Here is a 20,741-nt window from a genome sequence, read left to right on the forward strand (position 1 = left end):
GTGTTAGATGGATAGGTAGTGTAGAAGTAGATACTAATTGTAGCAAGGAAACAGATAATGCTAGAAGGAATGTTGTTACAACTTCAAGGGAAAATTGTAAAGATGGCATCATTTTAAGTTTCATCTAGAAGGAATGTGACATCTTGAGGCTTTTAAAGCTCACAACTTTCTTCAGCATAAGTTTCTTCAATGTACATCAATTGTCCCTGAAAACTTCGCCATCTCTGTCTGCATTTGAAAGTTTAAATGTCCAGGCAAATGATACTCAGCAAAGTGTAAATATGATAATGGTTATGTTATTGGAAGTATGGTTTGTAAATTTGCTTTGGGTAGTATATATGCGGAGGGATCAAATTAAACCAGTGTAATATAACTCTATGAAAATTACACTTAATATAAACCGTTAATGCATAATAATCTTAAAACTTTTAATAACTTAATATACATAGTAATTTTTAATAAATTTTGGTGACAATCAATTAGTTACCTTAATTATTCAATTATATCATTTTATTTCATTTAATTTATTATTTGATTGATTGAACTTTTTTGCTTTAATTATTTACCAAAAATACTAACAAATTAACTTTTAATAATTTTTAGTAATAAATAGTAGTAATAATATTAAATTTAAAATATTTAAATTATTCAAATAACTTTTTTTATTCAAACAATATATACTACATCAGATTTTATAATTTCTTGGATCTTATGTATAAATGTCTTTCTTATATTTTAATTATGTTACTATTATATAAATTATTACAAAACAATTTGTTAATTTAAATATTTTAAAATTGATGTTATTATATATAATTTAATAATTTATATAATTAAACATAAACTTAAATTTAAATATTAAATTGAAAAATACATTAACATATATTTGTTTGTTCATTCTCAAACTTATATATTTATTGTTGATAGGTTAGCCAATATGGCTTTTAACATTTTTGAAACTTAGCTGATGAAGGAGATTCCATCTCAAATTTTTATTCTGTTTTTTTACGCTAAATTTGTATTTTCTATTTCTTAGCATGATATAGTTCATTCTGTTTTATAATACATTAGTTTTCATTTAAATAATGTTATTATATATTTTTTAATAATTTAATTATACATATACATAAATTAAAATTAAATATGCCAATTATTTAAACTAGTTGAAAGAGAGGCTCTATCTGTATTCTTTAAAACTAAAAAAAAAGGAAAAACAATTGAAGGATAGTGACAAACAGTTACGTTTTGAATATTCATAAGAATCATTGGGGAAAAACAAATGGTAGTTTAGGAATAAAAAACATCTACACCAAAAGAATAATTGACTTTATTAATAATTATATATAAACATATTAATTTCTTCATAATTTTTATAAATAATTATAAAAAATAAATCAATCAAGTATTCAATTAAATCAAATCATATGATATGATTGATTAATTAAAGTTTACTAATTTTCTATCACAAAAATGTCAAGTTACTACGTATATCGTGGAACATATCATGCGAAAGTTTTAAACATTGAGATTTTTTTTTATTCATAGAAAACATATACGAAAGAGTTAAGTTACGCACCTTGTTCCATCAGCTAACGTTAAAATACGACGTGAAATGAACATCGTGGAACATATCCTGCGAAAGTGTTGACAGAGGTTGTGAGACCTATGTGATCCTGAAACTTCAGTTCGATATTTATTTTGAGAACTAAAACACTGATAATTGATAAATATTTAGATAAAGTTGCATATTTACAACTCGAAACTTGATACTATGCCAATAATGTATGCCCTCAGTAACAACTTTTTAACTCGGGTCCTTTAACAAATCTTAATTTGTACATAATGATAAATCTATTTCATTTCATTCCATCATGAAAACATATCCGAAATCATACAGATTAGTGCAACTCACTCATCACGTTCACAAGTATCATTTGGAAATTAAAATCCACAAGACTAAGACTGCATACAAGACGCAGGATCAGGTTTCTACAAAGCACACCTTCCTTCCTAGTCTTCATCTTCCTCGAAATCAGAATAATCTTCATCAACATCAGAATCATTGTCACTTTCAGATTCACTCAGTACATATGTCGTTTGCCTACGATTAGCCCTCTGGGGTCTAGCTCTTGCTGGTGGTGGTGCAATCTCAACCACCTCCTCTGTGATCCTTGGAGAAGAGCCAGCAGAATCACCGGACAAGTCTTCACTTACACTGTCATCTTTGTCAGCAGCAGCAACCCTTCCCAACACAGAACTGCTTTTCTTGTTAAATGGAGACGCCCTCATCTTCCTCACTTTCTTCTCTGGTGATATCCCTGTACTTTCCAACATATCAGTTATGAGTTTTTGACCCAATAACTGAGATTGCTTGCCACCTACGTTTCTCTTTTTGGTAGAAGCAGCAGCAGGTGCCTTCTTGGCATTTTGAGCAGCAGGCTTTCTCCCTCCTTTCTTTTTCCCTGCTTCTAGGGCAACCGGCTGCATGATTTCAAAGTTGTCATCGTCGTCCTCAACATCATGAATTTCATTATCACTATCTGAGTCGTCCAACACTATGGCACTTGACATCTTTTTAGCAGCACCCCGTCTTTTTGGCGCCTCTTTCTTCTCAGCAGGTGCAGGAGGTTCTTCAGTTTCCATGCCTGTGGAAGTAAATACTAACTTAAGCACTAACATGCATATGCTATATGGGAATTAATTGGAAGATTCAAAACTACAGTGGTCCAAAAATATTTACCCGCTGATATATCACTAGATGCTCCGAAGTTGTATGCAGCTAGCCGTTCTTGAAGTGATAGAATTTCATCATCCTCAGCAACCTGATAATATAATATAACAAGAGTTAGAGCTCAACAACTTGCACCAAACAAACTATACTTGGAAGAAGATTTGGCAACTGGCATACCGGCAGAGTATTCTTCTGGGTATTGTTGGAACCTGCTCTGCCTTTTGGTTTAACGACTTCCGCAACATTCTCTGGTGAAGACAAGTAGAGAAAAGTTAGTCATAAAGATATCAAAATTGGAAGATATATACACATAATAGTAGCATAGTAAACATAATTCAGATTTCAGACTTACCGACTTCCATTGAAGAATTATCATTCTCTGGCTCAACATTTTTGGCCTTCTTAGTATACTTCCGTGGTTGTGGTGGCTTCTTAGCTGCTTTTGTAAAAGCTTCTTTGGTCTTTCTATTTGCTTGACTTGATCTTTTTCGTTCCTCCTCGGCCTCTATACTATCTATGTCCTGAAATACACAAAACATAATCATTAAAAGATAATAAATCATTATTCTAATATAACTTACGATTATGAAATTAAGTAACATACATCAAGTTTCTTCTCAAGCTCATCTAGATCCTTCAACCACAGAGACTTTGATGGTGTTTCCTTCAAAATCTTGAACTCCTTCTCTTTTTCTGCTTTCTCTGCTAGCAGCTTCTGAACAGCTTCGAGGGTCAAAGTTCCAATTGACATGGATAACAAATATTCATAGTCACCTCCTTTCGCTACTTCAACACTTTCAGTTTCCTGCTCTCTAGTGTTGTCATCTTCTTGATCTTCATTTGCCCCAGCAACTTGGGGTTCTGCAGATTTACCTTTCCTAGGCATGGGAGTGAAACCTTTGTGCTGCAGCTCAATCAACAAATCAGCTTTCTTCCTGTTGCTTACAATAATTTCTCCATTCACAACCCCTAATATAAACCTAGCTTTGTTGTCCAAAATCAGCAAAAGTCGTTCAAGGTTGTTCAATATATGGTTCTGCATAACCAAATTGCATTTCAGTTCACATTAATAGAGGGTTTGGAATCTAAAGACCTGGACCTGCCTATTACCAAACACAAAACTCACCTTCCTTCTCTCATAATACTCCAGCCGGAGGGGGAAAAACTCTTCAAGAACTGCATAAGAAATCACATAAAACAGTGAGCGTGTGAAACATTATTTGTTAATTGATATAATTCAAAACTTAACATGATAAAGGTTGTACTTTGTTCTGGATTGTCATATTTCTTAATTTTCCCTTCTGCATCAAATAGATGCATGTTGTTTGTGCTAATAGAGGATGTGAGTTTAAACTTCTTAAGTAGACCCTCTTGCATGATGCCCACTATTTTTTCAAGCTTCATCCTGACTTCTATGTTTACAGTTGCATCATCACCATTCTGCCTGAAATCCTGCAAAAAGAAAATTATCATAAGAAAACTTGACACGGGTTAATTTACTGTGCGCATGGTGATGAAATGTTTTTAGGTCAGGTTATTACATCAATTAATGGATCCTTGACATTAGGTGACCCATCAGTTATAGACTCAAGGAACTGCTTGTAATCTTGGGTCCATTTGCGAATAGGCAGCTCAGTGATTCTGAAATTGTGTTCATTTATTTCCTCCACTGAGCCATTGACTATGTATCCACCTTCCTTGGGGCTTCTCTCAATGGTTCCTTTGAATCCCTTGTACCATGGATCCATTGGCACCATTGTCTCCCCACTCAACAAACGCCTAACATTGGCAATGATGTCCCTTGGATTATAATTGGGAATGTAAGAACTCCAGCCTGTCCCAATTCCTTCACTACCATTGACAAGAACCAACGGTATGACTGGTATGTACCTGTGAGGCCGGACAACAAAAATTTTGAGAAAGTTCGGTACTCATACTAATCATAAACTAAAGAGTGATTAAAAAAAAAAAAGGGTAAACAAAATACCATGTAGGCTCAATACACCGCCCATCCTCATTCAAGTATTCAAGAAGCTTGTCATCATCCTCATGGAATATGCAACGAGTGATAGTGCTCAGTTCAGTGTAGATGTATCTAGCACTAGCATGATCCTTCCCTCCCTGTAAAAAGAGCAAATTACACGATGAATACAAGTTACGAAGCAGGTTTTAAATCAAAATCATATATACAGATCCATCTCACCAGGTTACGAGTACCAAATTGACCGTTTGGTTTAAGAAGATTGATGTTGTTGCTACCCACAAAATCCTGTGCCATATTAATAATTGTGCTAGCTAGACTTTGCTCACCATGGTGGTACGCAGAGTGCTCAGAAACGTAACCAATAAACTGGCCTACTTTTATTTCTTTGAACAACTTCTTCTTAAATGAGCAGAAAAGAATCTTCCTTTGGCCAGGCTTGAGGCCATCGACCATAGAGGGAATGGATCTCTGAAGATCCGCCCTGGAGTACAATATAAGTTCTTTGTTAACAAAATCTCTGTAGTTTATATATTTGGCCATATGATCACGACAAGTGCCAGGCTGCAAGAACAGGGGGTAAATTTTTATTAGCAAATATTCCTCAGGTAAACACTTCCCACTCAAATAAAATGAATTTTGTCTGATTGGTAAACTTCACACCTCAAAATTACGAATCCAGATCTTCCTATCCTCAGCTTTTTTCTTACTGAATGCCATCTCAATTGCACCTCCATCTTGCTCATCATCCCAAACAAAGTCTTTCTTATGCTTATCAAGATCTTGAAAGTACTCTCTCCCTTCCTGAGGAGTACTTGTACCCAAACCCTGTAGAGAAAGAATAGAAACAAAGTAAGTACTCTAAAACTGAACACAGAATGAACTCAAACAAATTTCAAGGTTCCCCAAGCTTACAACAACAAACCTTATAGTACTTTATCTTCCAACCATTTGCATTATTCCCCAAGCTTTCTCTCCATGATTCATATTCAGGCATGGAATAAAATGATAATTTTGTCCCGTTTGAATGAAAAGCCTGCAGAAACAGGGAATTCAAAATATGAAAACCATGAAGTTCTATAAACATGATGATAACAACAAAACTCTACTAACCCTTATTATAGGAGTGGTAAATTCAACCATAAAAGATGGAACTTTTAGCAGTGATGGCCAGAACGAATGAATGAAGTTTATCAATAGCCCTTTGATGTGGGAACCATCGTGATCCTGAACCACCCAGAAAGTTGAACCATTATAATCTCCGTGAAAGCAATAGACAAAGCAAAACAAAAGTACGATATCTAAATAAACCCACCTGATCAGCCATAATCATCAAATGACCATATCTCAAAGACTTCACGCTTGTGTACTCTTTGTTTTGCTGCAGTCCAAGAATCTTCTTTATATTTTGAATTTCCTCATTATCCATTATCTGTTTACTGCTGGCTTCCCGTACATTCAGCAATTTCCCCCTCAATGGAAACACCCCATAATGGTCTCGACCCACAACAGAGAGGCCAGCCATCTTCATATATGTATAAATAAATAATAATGTCAAAAGTCTAAAATCATTATAAACAGCAGAAGATGTAGCCATGAGTGTAAAGAAGAAAAATGAATGAAATTTGGTTATTTGTTGATGAGACAATCATTTTTGAAACTGGCTATTTAAAGAAAATTCGTATAGCACATGTTTCAAAGTAGAAATACTTTGAAACTGGTGGGCTATTGGCTTATAAATTTCAATTGTAGTTAAGAACATTACTAGGGTTTATAGAAATGCAAAAAATGGACAAGGGCCTTTCTCTCTAATGACAACTTACAGCAAGGGCCTTAGCAGAATCACCCTCTGTTAATATCAAGGTGCACTTCTCTGAGTTCCTTCCACCTGCATCATTGGCATCTTCTAGCTTCACAATCCCACGAAGCCTCTGAGTTTTTGTCCCGTCAGATTTTTTCAGATCTTTGCTTTGCTTAAAATCTGCCCATGACAGGAGGGTGTCCACAATACCAGAATTGGCAACTGCAAAAAATGGAAACATGTAAGCTTAAAACACCATTTCTTGTGGCTTGATTATATTGAGAACAACAATAATGTAGCACAACAAACCTTCCTTCAGCATCGACTCAGGAATATCACATTTAGAACCAAAACTAGCCAGTCTAGTCGTGAGAGTTTCCTTAGTTTGAGAATCAAAAGCAGGGTTGTCAATAAGTGAATTGACAAAAACCCACAAATGATTCTTCACGTTGTGAGCTTTGACATTGGCATCCTTTTTCTTCTTATTTACTTTATTCATCACAAAGTTTGTAATCTGATTGGTGACGTAATCAACATGAGTCCCACCCTTGATTGTAGCAATGGAATTAACAAAGCTGACCTGGTAAAAACAAATTAACGGTGTGTAAGACAAAAAGATAACAATAACTACCAAGAAGTAACTTTGCTTCATTAGCTCGCTAGTCACCTGTTGAAACTGCCCATCACTTAGACTCACGCAAATCTCCCACCTTTCACCTACTTTTGCGTGAATCCTATTAACAACAACAAAACCAAGTTAGCATAGTAATAAAGGAAAGAAGAAATTACACTGGCTCCAAAAACAAATTTCATAGAGACAAACCTTGGAAGAGGCACTGGTCTGGATTTCTCCACTGATTTGAGGTAAAGATCAGCATAGTCACGAAATGATTTCATACGGATCACTTGTCCGTTGAGTTCAACCTTAACAGTCTTTCCAAGACACCCAGCCATGTCCACCACACGCTTCTTCATCAAAGCAACGACATCTTCTTCAAGATAGTCCATCTTAAACTTTTCCAAGTCAGGCTTGAAGGTCACCTTAGTCCAGTTCTCACCAACTTTGCATTTTGTTATCACAGGCTCAGACTTCTTCCCCATGTTGTCGGAGAACACCTTTCAACCACAGCCAATCAATCCCATCAGCAACACCCATAAATATTACAATATCCAGCTTCATATACAGACTTCCACCCAAAACTTGTAAACTCCCCCATCCCCAAAAAATAAATCGAAGGAAACAATCAAAGTATCATTAAACCCTAGCAGAATCCTAAATTAGCACATTAAAACTAATTCAAGTAAAAGAGGAAAAAACCAGATTCATATACAAACTTCTACCTAGAACATGAAAATATTCAATTCCCAAAAGTAAAACAGAGGAAAACAATCAAATCAAAGTATCATAAACCCTAGCAGGATACTCAATTAACAAATTTCATCTAAATTAAAGTAAAAGCGTAACAAAATATTAGAAAAAAAAAACTTCAGAATTAATAATTGATGTATCTAGATTCATTTACTGAAACAAAAAAACAATCGAGACAAATGAGCAAATAAACCGCAAAGACAGACCCAAAATTGAAGAAACAGCAATCGTTAACATTCTAATCTAACCAAGAACCCAAACCATGTCACCAATCATAAAACACAAACATCAACACCCCAAAAATCAAAGAATTCGCTCCAAATTGGGGGTTCAAAAACCTCAGAAGTGTTGCGAATTAAAAATTAGACCCTAGCACTCCCCACAAAAACGAAGAGACAAACTTTGAGGGCGAAAATGACGACCTGTTTATACTTCTTCTGGCGCTTTCCATCGGCAGTTTCGATGACGAACTCAGTCGAGAAGATGTTGGTGAGCTTGGCGCCATAGCCGTTGCGTCCCCCGGTAGTCTTCTTCTCGTTGTCGTTGTAGTTACTGCTGGTGAGGAGGTGGCCAAAGATGAGTTCGGGGACGTAGACCTTCTCCTCTTGGTGGATCTCCACGGGAACGCCATCACCGTTGTTGAAGATGGAGACGGTGTTGGCCTCGGCGTCGATGGAGACCTTGAGGGCGTCCATGGAGGGGTCACGCTGCTTGTTGTCGGCGGCATTGACGAGGATCTCGTCGAAGATCTTGTAGAGGCCGGGGACGTAGGAGACGGCACGCTGCACCATCTCGTCGTTCTCGTACACCCACAGCGTCTGTGTGTGCTTCTCGACGGAGCCTACATAGGTGTCGGGGCGGAGGAGGATGTGCTCCAGCTGCGTCTTTTTTTGGTACATTTCCTCGATGGTTTTTTTGCCGCCACCGGTGGCGGCAACGTTGGCCGCGCTGCTGCTTTGTAAGGGGTACTTGGTTTGGGGCTCCATGACACGGAGGGAGTGTCTAGAGAGATGAGAGAAATGGCTGCGTAAAGGCTTGTAATGGGAGAATGAGGGTTTTAAATTGGAGATGTAAAGGGTCTAACGGTCGAGTAGGGCTTGAATTTGAAATGTTGGGGGAGTTTGAGCGGGAGTTTGAAATTTGAAGGCTGGCACGTGAACGAACTTGCGGTTTCGACGTTCAATCCTAGATGTATTTTTCTGATTAAGAAAAATATTTTTTAATTGAGTAATAATCAGGTGCATATGCATGGATCTTTCCGTTATTTTTTCTTTTTTTTTTTAAATTAAAAAGTAAAATACTCCAAAAACTATAGAAAGTCATTTGTATTTTTTTAAAATTATATTTTGGTAGATAAAAAGAATTAGATCTTCTTTATTTCTACAGCAAAGGCTAAGATCATTCATGTCAAGCATAGTACTTCCTGTGTTCCTTCTTTTGTTCTCTCTCTTTTTCCCTTTTTTATATTTAATAGTACGTTTTTGTAAAATTTTTATTTTTTTTCTTGGTTAAGACATGTCAATAATATAAGATATTCTAAAAGAGATATTAAAAGAGACCAATAAATTGTGAGGATTTTGGTATTATTTTTTTTAACCAATAAAATTGTCATGTCATTTATTTTCTTATTGATTGTGTTTTTTGTTTTCTTCAAATTAAGATTAATTTAAAATTTTGGTTAAATATAAATTTAAGTGATTGTTACGCTTAAGAAAAATATTTTGCATTAGGTTCATACTTTTAAACTAATCAAATTTATCTGTGCATACGCACATGTCATTCCGTTATTTTTTTATGCTTAGATTAAAAAGTAAAATACTTCAAAAAGTATAAAAAGTCATTTGTATTTTTTTCAAACTACTTTTTGGTGAATGAAATGAGTTGAATTCTCTCCATTTCTACTACAAAGGCTAATATCATTTTTATATTATTAATTCAATCCCAGTGTTCCTTCGAATAATAATAAGAATAATAAATTAGAAAAAAAAAGATAGAGAAAATAAAAAAAAAGTTTTGACAGGCATGCCCCCGTTTCCATGTTAATTGTGTTCTACTTTTTTGTTGTGGTTAAGAAATATCTTTATTTTTTTTGTAACATAACACCCAGTTCATCTCCCTAACTGCACCCCAACCAAAGCTTTTATTTGAAATTAAAAGTAACTTTTATTAAGATTTCATATAATAATAAAATAAAATAACTGAGAAATATGCAAATAATAGAATCCAAAAATCAACATTTGAATATTTAACACAATTGAGCTAATGAGTTTTTATAGCAATAGTTTGTATATCTTAGACCAAACCAAGAAACTTTAAATCCTTACTACCTAAAATAGTAATTACAAAACATACCAAAATAAGGGCAAAAGTATATTTTGGATGAACTATAAGATTGAGATGTCATACACAAATTCTAAGAGCAAAGAAGAAACATGTGTAAAAAAAAGATTCCTATATTAATATTATTAATATATAATGTACAAATAATAAATAATATTATAATTTAATTGTTTTTTTTCTTATTATCAATCAATTTGTTTAAATTTAATGTATTTATCTAAATTACTTCTGTTTAAAAACACAATTTTTTATTTATTTTAAGAAATAAATTTTATCTTCTTATAAAAAGTGTTTTTTTTAAACAAAATAAAAACACTGACAATATATGTTACCATAATTTTAATATAAAAAATATTACTCCGGCTACTCTAAAGATATTAACTGAATGATTTTCAATAAAAAAAAAATTATGATACACTTAATTTTAATATTTTATCATTCAACATGTATGTTTTTTTTTTAAATATTACAATCTATTTACTAATAAGAAAAAAATGATTTGAACTGGACGCATGCCATCTTATGATATGATGGTTTTCCTTTTTTTTTCCGTGCAACTTCTTTGTCTAACGCTTCTTTTTTTTTTTTTCTTTTCCTGTAGTTGTCTTTCACGCGCTTGAAGTTGGCTGCTTTTTTATTTAACTACTCCACAACAGAAGTATAAAAACACCCTCCATGTGAGGGAAACGAGAGACCTCTCTTGCTCTCCATCTTCAGCAACAAAGTTTACCCTTGAAAAGACCAAAAAACCAAAAAAAAATTACACGTGCCAGGCAGCCAACGAGGGCAAAAATGTAATTTTGCTGGACTATTTCTTTATATAATACTTATAGATTATATTTTATTAGTTGATTCGATTCGAATATAGAGTAGAGGTTTCAATTTAGTCTATAAATATCCTACATAATTTAGTACCGGAGAAATTTTTAAACCTTCTTTTACTTAATCACTAAATTCATGCGGTTTGGGTCTGAATACTCCTCTAGGTGGGTCTCTGCTGGCAGTCCCAACATGCAGGGCACCATACCTATTAGTATTGGGAGTGTCTTCTCATTCTATCATTTTCTGAAGAAAAAAAAAAATCAATGGAATCTCTATATCTATATATTGTACACCTTGAAGTCACTTCTAGGGCAACTTTGGACACGTGGCACAACCTCAAGCATCTGACAAACCACACCTTTTGCAAAAACTTACCTTTTTGGGAATGATTATTGGGTCAACGAAAGTGTTATTGGGCCCTAGCAATGCTTCATTGAAAATGTGCTAGGCTCAAGCATTACACACTTCAAAATTAAAAAACAACTAGAATTGTAAAGCAGTAAATAGAAACGCATCAACAAACATTGAGATTGGTAGACAATACTTTTTTGCTGCAAACGCGAATGCCTTGGTGACAGTTTCCAGCAAACATGATACAAGTATCTACAAAAAATGGATTGTCATCTTTCTTCTATCCACCTTAAGCTTTTGGCCCATGGAAAAACTATGCAAAGGTGGAAATAGCTTGACAAAGGTATGAATTTGAAATTTTGAAGTTGAATATGTGAAGGCAGGACATAGGGCTTGCTTTATTCTTTATATATCGTGTGTGCAAGTTTTTTTGGTTACTCACTAAAATTGAGAAATAGAGTACTCTGAGCTTGAGAAGTTGAAACAATAAACTGAGAAGTAAAGTATTGGGAGTGCAAGTGAAAATTTCCACCAAGTGTAAATTCATTGCTCATTTTATTCTCTACTCTACCTTTTCTCTCTCTGATTTTCATTCTCATGTTTTTCTTTATTCTACCTTCCAAGATGCATTTTTATTCTATGGAATTGACGTGGGTGTTTTTTCGTTATCTGCAAATGAGGAAAAGAAACCATCTTTCTTTCAAAAAGTGTTAAATGTTGCATGGTTATTTATGGACGTCAACTTTGGTTTTGAAAAGCATGCAAAGAGTTGGGAAAACCATGTCATGAGTTTTTACTTTGCTTTTTGAAGTGATTGTTTTGTTTGTTTTCTTTCTGCAAGATGGGATGCAAGTTACGCGTTTGGATGCCCAATGAACTTTTAGTTTTATAATCTTCAAAATCCATGTGCATGTTGGTTTCGGGATGCCTCTCTTTCTTTTCATGATTCTTGTGTTATCTTACTTACTACACCTATGGTGTGTTTTTTATTCTTTAACATTGCATTTTTTTGCTTACCACTTATTTCTAAATGATATGTTTGTGAAACACACCATTTCACTTTACTTATATATATATATATATATATATATATATATATATATATATATAACAACCACCCACATCCCTCAAACCCTCCATCTTCTTCCCCATTTTTCATCTCTCAATCTTTCACTCATTTTCCTCCATTGTTCCAAAATTCATCAAGTTTATTGCATCCTTGTGTCACTCTCAAGAATGGAAAGGTGGTTGGAATAAAAGGAAACACCACTCGTTTCCTGTTTGAGACACTTGTGCAAATAAATCATATGTCAATGATGGAGTATAATATCCAATTCATGCAACTTTCTAGATATGTACCACACTTGGTGGCTACTGAGAAGTTATGAGTTCAGAGGTTCTTGGAAGGTTTGAAGAGTTACTTGTTCAGGGCGATTGCAAGACATGGTGACATGACTCATGATCAGGCCTTGAATAGAGCTTTAACTGTTGAGCAAGGAAACAGAGACAGGGGTGGAAATTCTCGTGACTCACGCAAGAGGTTTCACTCAGAGACATCTCATGGTGACCATCATGGCCATGGTGGTGGAGGTTTTAGAGATGATACTAACCAACATCGTCGAGGCCAACATGGAGGTCAACAACCATAGGTCACTCAAGCTAGCTAGGCAGCTAATAAAGCTCATAGTTGAGGTGTTTCACAGTATCGTACGACTTCTGATTGGACCCTTATTACTTGTGTTACGTGTGGAGAGGCGCATGCCAGACCTTGTAGGTAGGGATCAACAGGTTACTATTGATGTTGGCAAGTTGGACACATCATGTTCCCTAAATGGGTCACATCAAGGTGGCAAAGGATCAGGAGGCAGAGGACAAGGACAAACAAGTGGAAGACAGGCTTATGTGTTCACCTTGACTCATTAGGATGCCCAAGTATCCAATGCCATTGTGATAGGAATACTTTCCATAGACTCTCGAGATGCACATGTTTTGTTTGACTTTGAAGCTACACATTCCTTTATATCTTCCTTTTTTGCAACTGCTTTAGGGAGAGATCCATCACCTCTGGGTGAGCTTTTGGTAGTGGCTACGCCAATGGGTCACTTCTTACTAGTAAATTTAGTGTACAAATCTTATGAGATTTTGTTAGAGGGAAAATGGTTGATGGTAGATCTTATAGAGTTGGATATGGTATACTTCGATGTCATCTTAGGTATGGATTGGTTGGCTTCTTGCCATGCTACTTTAGATTGCCACAATAAAGTGGTGAAGTTTGATATGACGAGGGAACCAACCTTGGTGTTTTAGGGTGATTAAAGTTAGTCATCAAGTAACTTGATTTTGACAGTAAAAGCTCACAGGTTGTTGAGGAAGGGTTGTCAAGGGTACCTTATGATGATAAAAGATGTTAGTGTGCCAGTAGCAAAGTTGGAGCAAGTCCTAGTGGTATGCGAATACCCTGATGTTTTCCCTGAAAAGTTACATGGTATACCACCAGATAGAGAGGTAGAGTTTGGAATTGATTTGCTTCCAGGAACTCAACCCATACCTATACCTCCATATCGGATGGCTCCAACCAAGCTTAAGGAGTTGAAGGAGCAATTAAGGGATCTTCTTGACAAGGGTTTCATTCGTCCTAGTTGTTCCCCTTGGGGTGCACCAATGTTGTTTGTCAAGAAGAAATATGGTTCACTTTGTTTATGTGTTGACTATCGACAATTAAACAAGGTGACAATGAAGAATAAATATCTTTTACCTCACATTGATGACTTTTTTGATCAACTTCAAGGATCTCAATGTTTCTCAAAGATTGATTTGAGAGCTGGATACCACCAATTGAAGATAAAGGTGGAGGACATTCCTAAGATAGCTTTTCGTACTTAATATGGGCCTTATGAATTTTTGGTTATGTCTTTTGGATTAACCAATGCCCCTACAACTCTTATGGACTTGATGAATCGAGTCTTCAAGTCGTTTTTAGACCACTTTGTAATAGTTTTCATTGATGATATTTTGGTGTATTCTAAAAGTAAAGAGGAGCATGAGCAACACTTGAGGTTAGCCTTGCAAACCTTGAGGGAGCATAAGTTGCATGCAAAGTTCTCTAAATGTGAATTCTGGTGGATAGTGTGGCCTTTTTTAGGTCATGTAGTATCTAAGGATGGGATAAGCATAGATATGAAGAAAGTGGAAGCAATTCAGGGTTGGCCTAGGCCTACATTGATGTTAGAAATTCGTAGTTTTCTTGAACTTGCAAGATACTATCGTCGATTCATTAAAGATTTTTCCAAACATGCATCTCCTCTAACTAGATTAACACAAAAGCAAGTTATGTTCCAATGGGATGATGCATGCGACCAAAGTTTCTAGCAGTTAAAGGATTATTTGACATATGCTCCTGTCTTAGCCTTACCTTCGGGTAGTGGTGGTTATGTGGTTTATTGTGATGCATCTAGAGTTGGACTGGGGTATATTTTGATGCAACATTGAAGAGTGATTGCTTATGCTTCTAGACAACTTAAGAGGCATAGCAAAATATCCTACACATGATCTGGAGATGGCAACAATGATCTTTGCTCCTAAGATTTGGAGGAATTACCTATATGGTGAAACTTGTGAGATCTACACTGATCATAAGAGTCTTAAATACATATTTCACTAGAAGAATTTGAATTTAAGGCAAAAGAGGTGGATGGAGCTCTTAAAAGACTATGATTGCATGATCTTGTATCATCTAGGTAAAGCAAATGTAGTCTTAAGTACATATTTCAGCAGAAGGACTTGAATTTAAGACAAAGGAGGTGGATGGAGCTATTAAAAGATTATGATTGCACAATCTTGTATCATCCAGGTAAAGCAAATGTAGTTGTTGATACTTTAAGTAGAAAGTCTATGGGTAGCCTAGCTCATAGTGTTGAAGTTATGAAACCTGTAGTGAAGGAGTTCCAAGATCTTGTAGCTAATGGAGTGAGATTTGAGGTCACAAGCACTAAATCACTTCTAGCTCATGTTCATGCTCATTCCACTTTAATGGATACCATTAAGGTCACTCAAGGTGAAGACCCTCATTTAAGGAAAATTGTGGAGGAGATTCAAGCAGGAAAGGTTTCTGATTTTGTAGTTGATTTTGAAGGTGTGTTGCACTTTGGCAGAGTTTGCTTATAATAATAGTTATTAGTCTAGTATTCAAATGGAACCTTTTGAGGCCTTGTATGGGAGGCATTGTAGATCACCGATTGGGTGGTTTGAAGTTGGAGAGCCTAGGTTGGTAGGCCCATATCTAATTCAAGAAGTTGTTGAAAAGGTCAAGATAATGCAAGATCACTTGCTAACTACTCAGAGTAGACAAAAGTCTTATTCAGATCAAAGACGTTGACCTTTAGAGTTTAGTGTAGGAGAACATGTATTTTTGCGTGTGTCTCCCATGAAAGGTATCTTACATTTTGGCTGGAAGGGTAAGCTTAGCCTCATGTTTATTGGTCCTTTTGAGATTCTAGAGAAGGTGGGGCAAATGGCTTATCATTTAGTCTTCCCACTAGATCTATCGAGTGTTCACCCAATTTTCCATGTGTCAATGCTTCGAAAGTATGTTCATAATCCCTCCCACGTTATTCAACTCTAATCAGTGCAACTTGATGAGAATCTTAGTTATATAAAACAACTAGTGGCTATAGTGGACAAACGTGTGAAGCGTTTACGTTCTAAGGATGTTGTGTCAGTGAAAGTGGCTTGGAGATGAACAGTTGGAGAGGAGATGACTTGGGAGCCAAAAATCATTATGCGTGAGAAGTACATTCACTTGCTTGAGACTCAAGGTTAGTCATAGATCAAATTTGAGGACGAATTTTTCTTTAACAGGGGAAGAAAGAAACACATCTTTTCACTTTTCTTATATATATATATATATATATATATATATATATATATATATATATACAACCCCCCCCCTTCAGTTTTTAAACTAACCGAGATCCATCTCCCCCTCTCCTAATTCCCTTCTTTCAATAATCCACCCCATCTCTTAAACCCTCCCTCTTCTTCCCCATTTTTCATCTCTCAACCTTCCATGCATTTTCCTTCATTGTTCCAAAATCCATCAAGTTTATTTCATCCTTATGTCACTCTGAAGCATGGGAATGTGATTGGAGTAAAATAAAACACCACTTGTTTCCTTAAAAATTTCTATTTGATCTCTTTAAGGTAAATTTATAACCCATAAAGTTAGATGAGTATTTTATAGCATGGTTAGTTACGGGGTGTGTAAGAAGGGTTATAAAACTAAGTATTAGAAATTATTGTGGTTTCCTCAAAACCCATGCATGCTAAATTTGGGAATTTTGCCTAATATCTTATTCTTTTTATTTTAAATGCTTAGATCCTGTGAAAAATACGGTGGTTAATCTTTCCAACGGAATTGTAAGGCATTGATTGCGTTCTTTTTTGTGTGAGTAGCTAACGTACTTAGCGACATTTTTTTTTTAAAATTCTTTTAGGAGAAGCAAGTAAACTCCAAAATATTTTTTTTTGTGATCTTTAAAATTTTAGGAGTACTTGAAAATGAAGTAACATTTTTATTTTCACTTGATTGGAATTTTTTTCTTTGGAATTCTCCATTAGGTATTTAAGAGTGGATATTGGATTATTTTTTTATTTTATTTATTGTGAGTTTATGATTGATTGTCGTTCGCTACAACGAAGAGATAATATAGCCTATGAGTCAAATACTCATAGTATATATATGTTTTCCGTTTGATACAATGAAGATATAATATAGCCTATGAGTCAAACACTCATAGTAAGTATGTGTGTGTGTGTGTGTGTATTTTTCCATTTGCTGCAACAAAGAGATAATGTAGCCTACGAGCTAAGTGTCAGAGTTCTATCACTACCGTTCGTCACAACGAAGAGATAATGTGATCTGTGTTCACATAGTAGAATGAAAGTTTGTTTACAAAGTTATTGTTCTTGAATACAAGTTTATATATAGTTCTAAAAGTTCCAAGGAAGTATACAATAGTTTCTCAAAGTGAGGTTTATTTGTTTCACTTTTATTTAATGCCATTTAAATTTTTTTAGATGTAAAGACTCATGCTATGTTGTGCTCTCTTTCCTGTCTGTTTTGTATTTTATGCTCTCACTAAGTCTTCGTAACTTACCCCATTCTTTCATTTTTTTTTCTCAAATACACAGGTAGTTGAGTAGCTAACTTCCTAGGATTTGCTGACTTACCCAAGAATTTATTTATCTTTTTTGTAGGCCTCCATTGCATTTGATGGAGAGTATATTTTTTTGTGACTCTAGTATAATGCAGCCATAGGGATAAGGGTAGTAATAGATATAGAGAAAACCCCTTTATTTTGAGATGTAGATGATCGTGTCTTATAAATATGCTTATGGTGTAATTATGATGTTTTGAGGCACTTTGATTATTAGTATGTATGATCAACATCACTATCAGTTGATATTTTGGATAGTATGTTAAGGGCCTATGTTGTGATCTGTGAACTTGATATCTAACTGTTGGATCTGGATATATATATATATATATATATATATATATATATATATATATATATATATAGATAGATAGTTAGAGAGAGAGAGAGAGAGATTTGAATGGACATATGATATGTTTTCACAGGTTATTTAATATGGAGTTTGTCCTGTTTTTAGGAGAAACTCTATTGGAATTTTGGTAACCCCTTTTGGTTGATCTTTTAATTGTGATTTGGAGTGAGGTACTCTTAGGCTAGTCAGGCTAAGGAATTTATAGTCTTTGCGTCGGTCATGGTCCAAAAGTGGATCGTGATAGTTTGATGTGTGTTTTGTGCATGTGAACTCTCTCTAATCTACATAAATTGTTGGTGAGCTATTATTTGAATGTGTTTGGATCCCAATTTTTATCTCATTTTGTCCTTTTTTTATACTTTATTTTGTTTATAGAGCTCATGAGTATGTGTTAAGTGTGTACAATTGAGCAGGGAAGCCAATAAAGACGTAAAAGCACCAAAAGAGTCAAGAAAAGGGAGATTTTTCGAATTTTCACTGAGCAGGCCCGTGCTGGACCTATGGCCCATATTGAATTCTCCACATTTGCTCAAATCAAGAGTTTAAGCATAGTCGTGTTGACCCAACACGGTCCGTGCTGAATTAGCATCCTATTTTCTCGTAAAAGGTCATGTTGTCAAGCACGACCCATGCTCAACCAGCACGACTCGTGCTGGATTTCACACTACAACTTATTTTAAACTTTATAAATAGAAGTTTAGGAGGTCTTTTAGGTTATGCTTTATTTTATTTACGAACAACAAGAGCTTTTGAGAGGAGAACTGTATCAAAAACAATTGGGATCTGAATCTGTAAAGGTTTTCGATCTCTTTTATTTCTAATGCAATATTGTATGTTGTTTGACTATTCTACGACCATGGTTGACTAAACCCTTAGAACTCGAATTGTGATGTAGTTATACACATGTACTCTAATTTTTCTCTTTAAGAAAGTTCTTCGAGGTTATTCAATTGATTGTATTTTTCTATTGCTTTCACTTCTATATTGGAATTTGTCATTTCAATTATTAGTTAGTTGTGTGTCAATGACTATCTTCTTGTAATTAACTAAACTATAAAATGCTAAGGTTTATAACGCTTATATGACCAAACTAGTGACTTGAATCCCCTTTTTACAAACCTCTCTGCTATTCATCCCTAGCCCTAAATTAAATCCCCAATGACCAATGCGGGATTGATTTAGGGGGAAGAATATTCTCAGATCTTGACCATAGGTTGATAATTAAAATAAGAGGTATTAAGTGATTAATTGGTAACTGAGAGTTCTTAATTAAAATAGGAATAAGGAAAAAAATGGTACATGTGAAATCATCACCTAAGTCACTTCTATTCATACATATCTTTTTTTTGAAATTATTTTTTGTCTTTAATTTTATTTTTTGAATGCAAACACAAACAATCCCTAAACTCAAGATAAAAATTCAAAGATAAAAACAATCCACCGCTACCACCATTACCACCACTACCATTGTCACTACCACCATCACCATCACTATACTTCTGTCATTGCCACCACCACACCACCGCTACCATCATCACCACCACTAATATCATCTTCGTCATTGCCACCACCACACTACCACCATCAACATCGTTGTCACCGCCAAAACTAACTATCACCACCATGACACTAGCACCACTACCACCACCATTATCGTTACCAACATCATCATTATTGTCACTGTCACTACCATCACCTTTGTCACCACAACCACCACCAATGTCGTTGCAACCACCACTGCCACCACCAACACCATCATTATCTTTTTAAAAAATAATTGAAACTAAAACTAAAAATTGGTTGTTATTTTTAAAAATTTCAAAACTCAAAATTAAAACCACCCTACACGGGCCCTAAGTAATTAAAGTTAATTTATCATAAAATGGTTTGCAGAAAAACAATTTTGGTGTTGGAATTTTCTTTATAGGCTTTTGTCCCTTTGTGGATAATTGAGTTAGGAGAACAGATTTTACCACGCAACCTCCAAATCCATATCTAGCATAATCAACCTTGAACCTTCCTCTCCAAATCTAGATCCAGATCGTGCTGATGTCTTTGTTGTGACGACAAAGCGTGGTTAGTGTGAACTCCATTAAGCCCACAATGATAAGGCAAACCCATGAACCCCAAATCGAAGCAAACTCCCACTTTAGATCCACCTTCACTCTCTCACTCACATTCCCAAATCAAATAAGAAAACCTACAACAATGATCATCACTTTCAAACCTTCCTCAACGCCATAAGATATATTACATTCCTTCACTCTCCCTGAAACCCTAAAACACTAAACAAACTAGGTTGAGCTCCTCATCCGTGTCATCATGTACCTCCTCGTCTTTGTCAAGCGCCTCTTCAGCATCCACACACCAATGGTACCCTTTCTGAAACAAGGTTAAAAAGTATAATAATTTATGACATGAAAAAATTGCTCTCATGTCCAATCCTTAGTGGACAATCATCAAACATGTAAGTTTGGATATAACTAAACCCTTCTCCGAACCAAAATTTAATGTTTATATTTTAGGAGAACAAAAAATTTCATAGGAACGAAATCTAAGCTTCTTCGATTTTCGTAAGGACAAAATATGTCTTTTTTTATTATTATGAATGCAAGTTTGAGGCAGGCAGATATAGAGTAGTTCATATTATAAATCATTTTCACGAATTCTTCCATATACGACACAAGTCCTTGTCATCACTCACCACAAAAATATAAATAAGTTCTTTCAAACGGACTGAATCTAATCTTATGTTACTAATGACCTCAACCATATTTTA

The 20,741-nt window shown here is 35.1% G+C and overlaps 1 protein-coding gene across 2 annotated transcripts; it reads right to left on the reverse strand.

The window, feature by feature from the left end:
- Positions 1-1,832: 1,832 nt before the first annotated feature.
- Positions 1,833-8,990, reverse strand: LOC100787008 (DNA topoisomerase 2). Of its 2 annotated transcripts, none has more exons than XM_014763069.3 (19): positions 8,305-8,990; positions 7,337-7,629; positions 7,181-7,247; positions 6,823-7,093; positions 6,536-6,735; positions 6,028-6,237; positions 5,826-5,939; positions 5,638-5,748; positions 5,376-5,540; positions 4,935-5,276; positions 4,719-4,852; positions 4,273-4,621; positions 3,997-4,183; positions 3,858-3,907; positions 3,336-3,767; positions 3,084-3,252; positions 2,909-2,979; positions 2,741-2,822; positions 1,833-2,645 (listed from the first exon to the last, which is right to left on the reverse strand). In XM_014763069.3, exons 1-19 carry the CDS (start codon positions 8,866-8,868, stop codon positions 2,011-2,013), a joined length of 4,446 nt encoding a protein of 1,481 aa, XP_014618555.2. In that variant the 5' UTR covers positions 8,869-8,990; the 3' UTR covers positions 1,833-2,010. The 2 variants fall into 2 exon arrangements, with proteins under 2 accessions (XP_014618555.2, XP_040862013.1); XM_041006079.1 differs by having other exon boundaries at positions 1,833-2,660.
- Positions 8,991-20,741: the final 11,751 nt, after the last annotated feature.

Source organism: Glycine max, chromosome 10 (assembly GCF_000004515.6).
Source record: "Glycine max cultivar Williams 82 chromosome 10, Glycine_max_v4.0, whole genome shotgun sequence".
In the NCBI taxonomy this organism is placed as follows: Eukaryota; Viridiplantae; Streptophyta; class Magnoliopsida; order Fabales; family Fabaceae; genus Glycine; species Glycine max.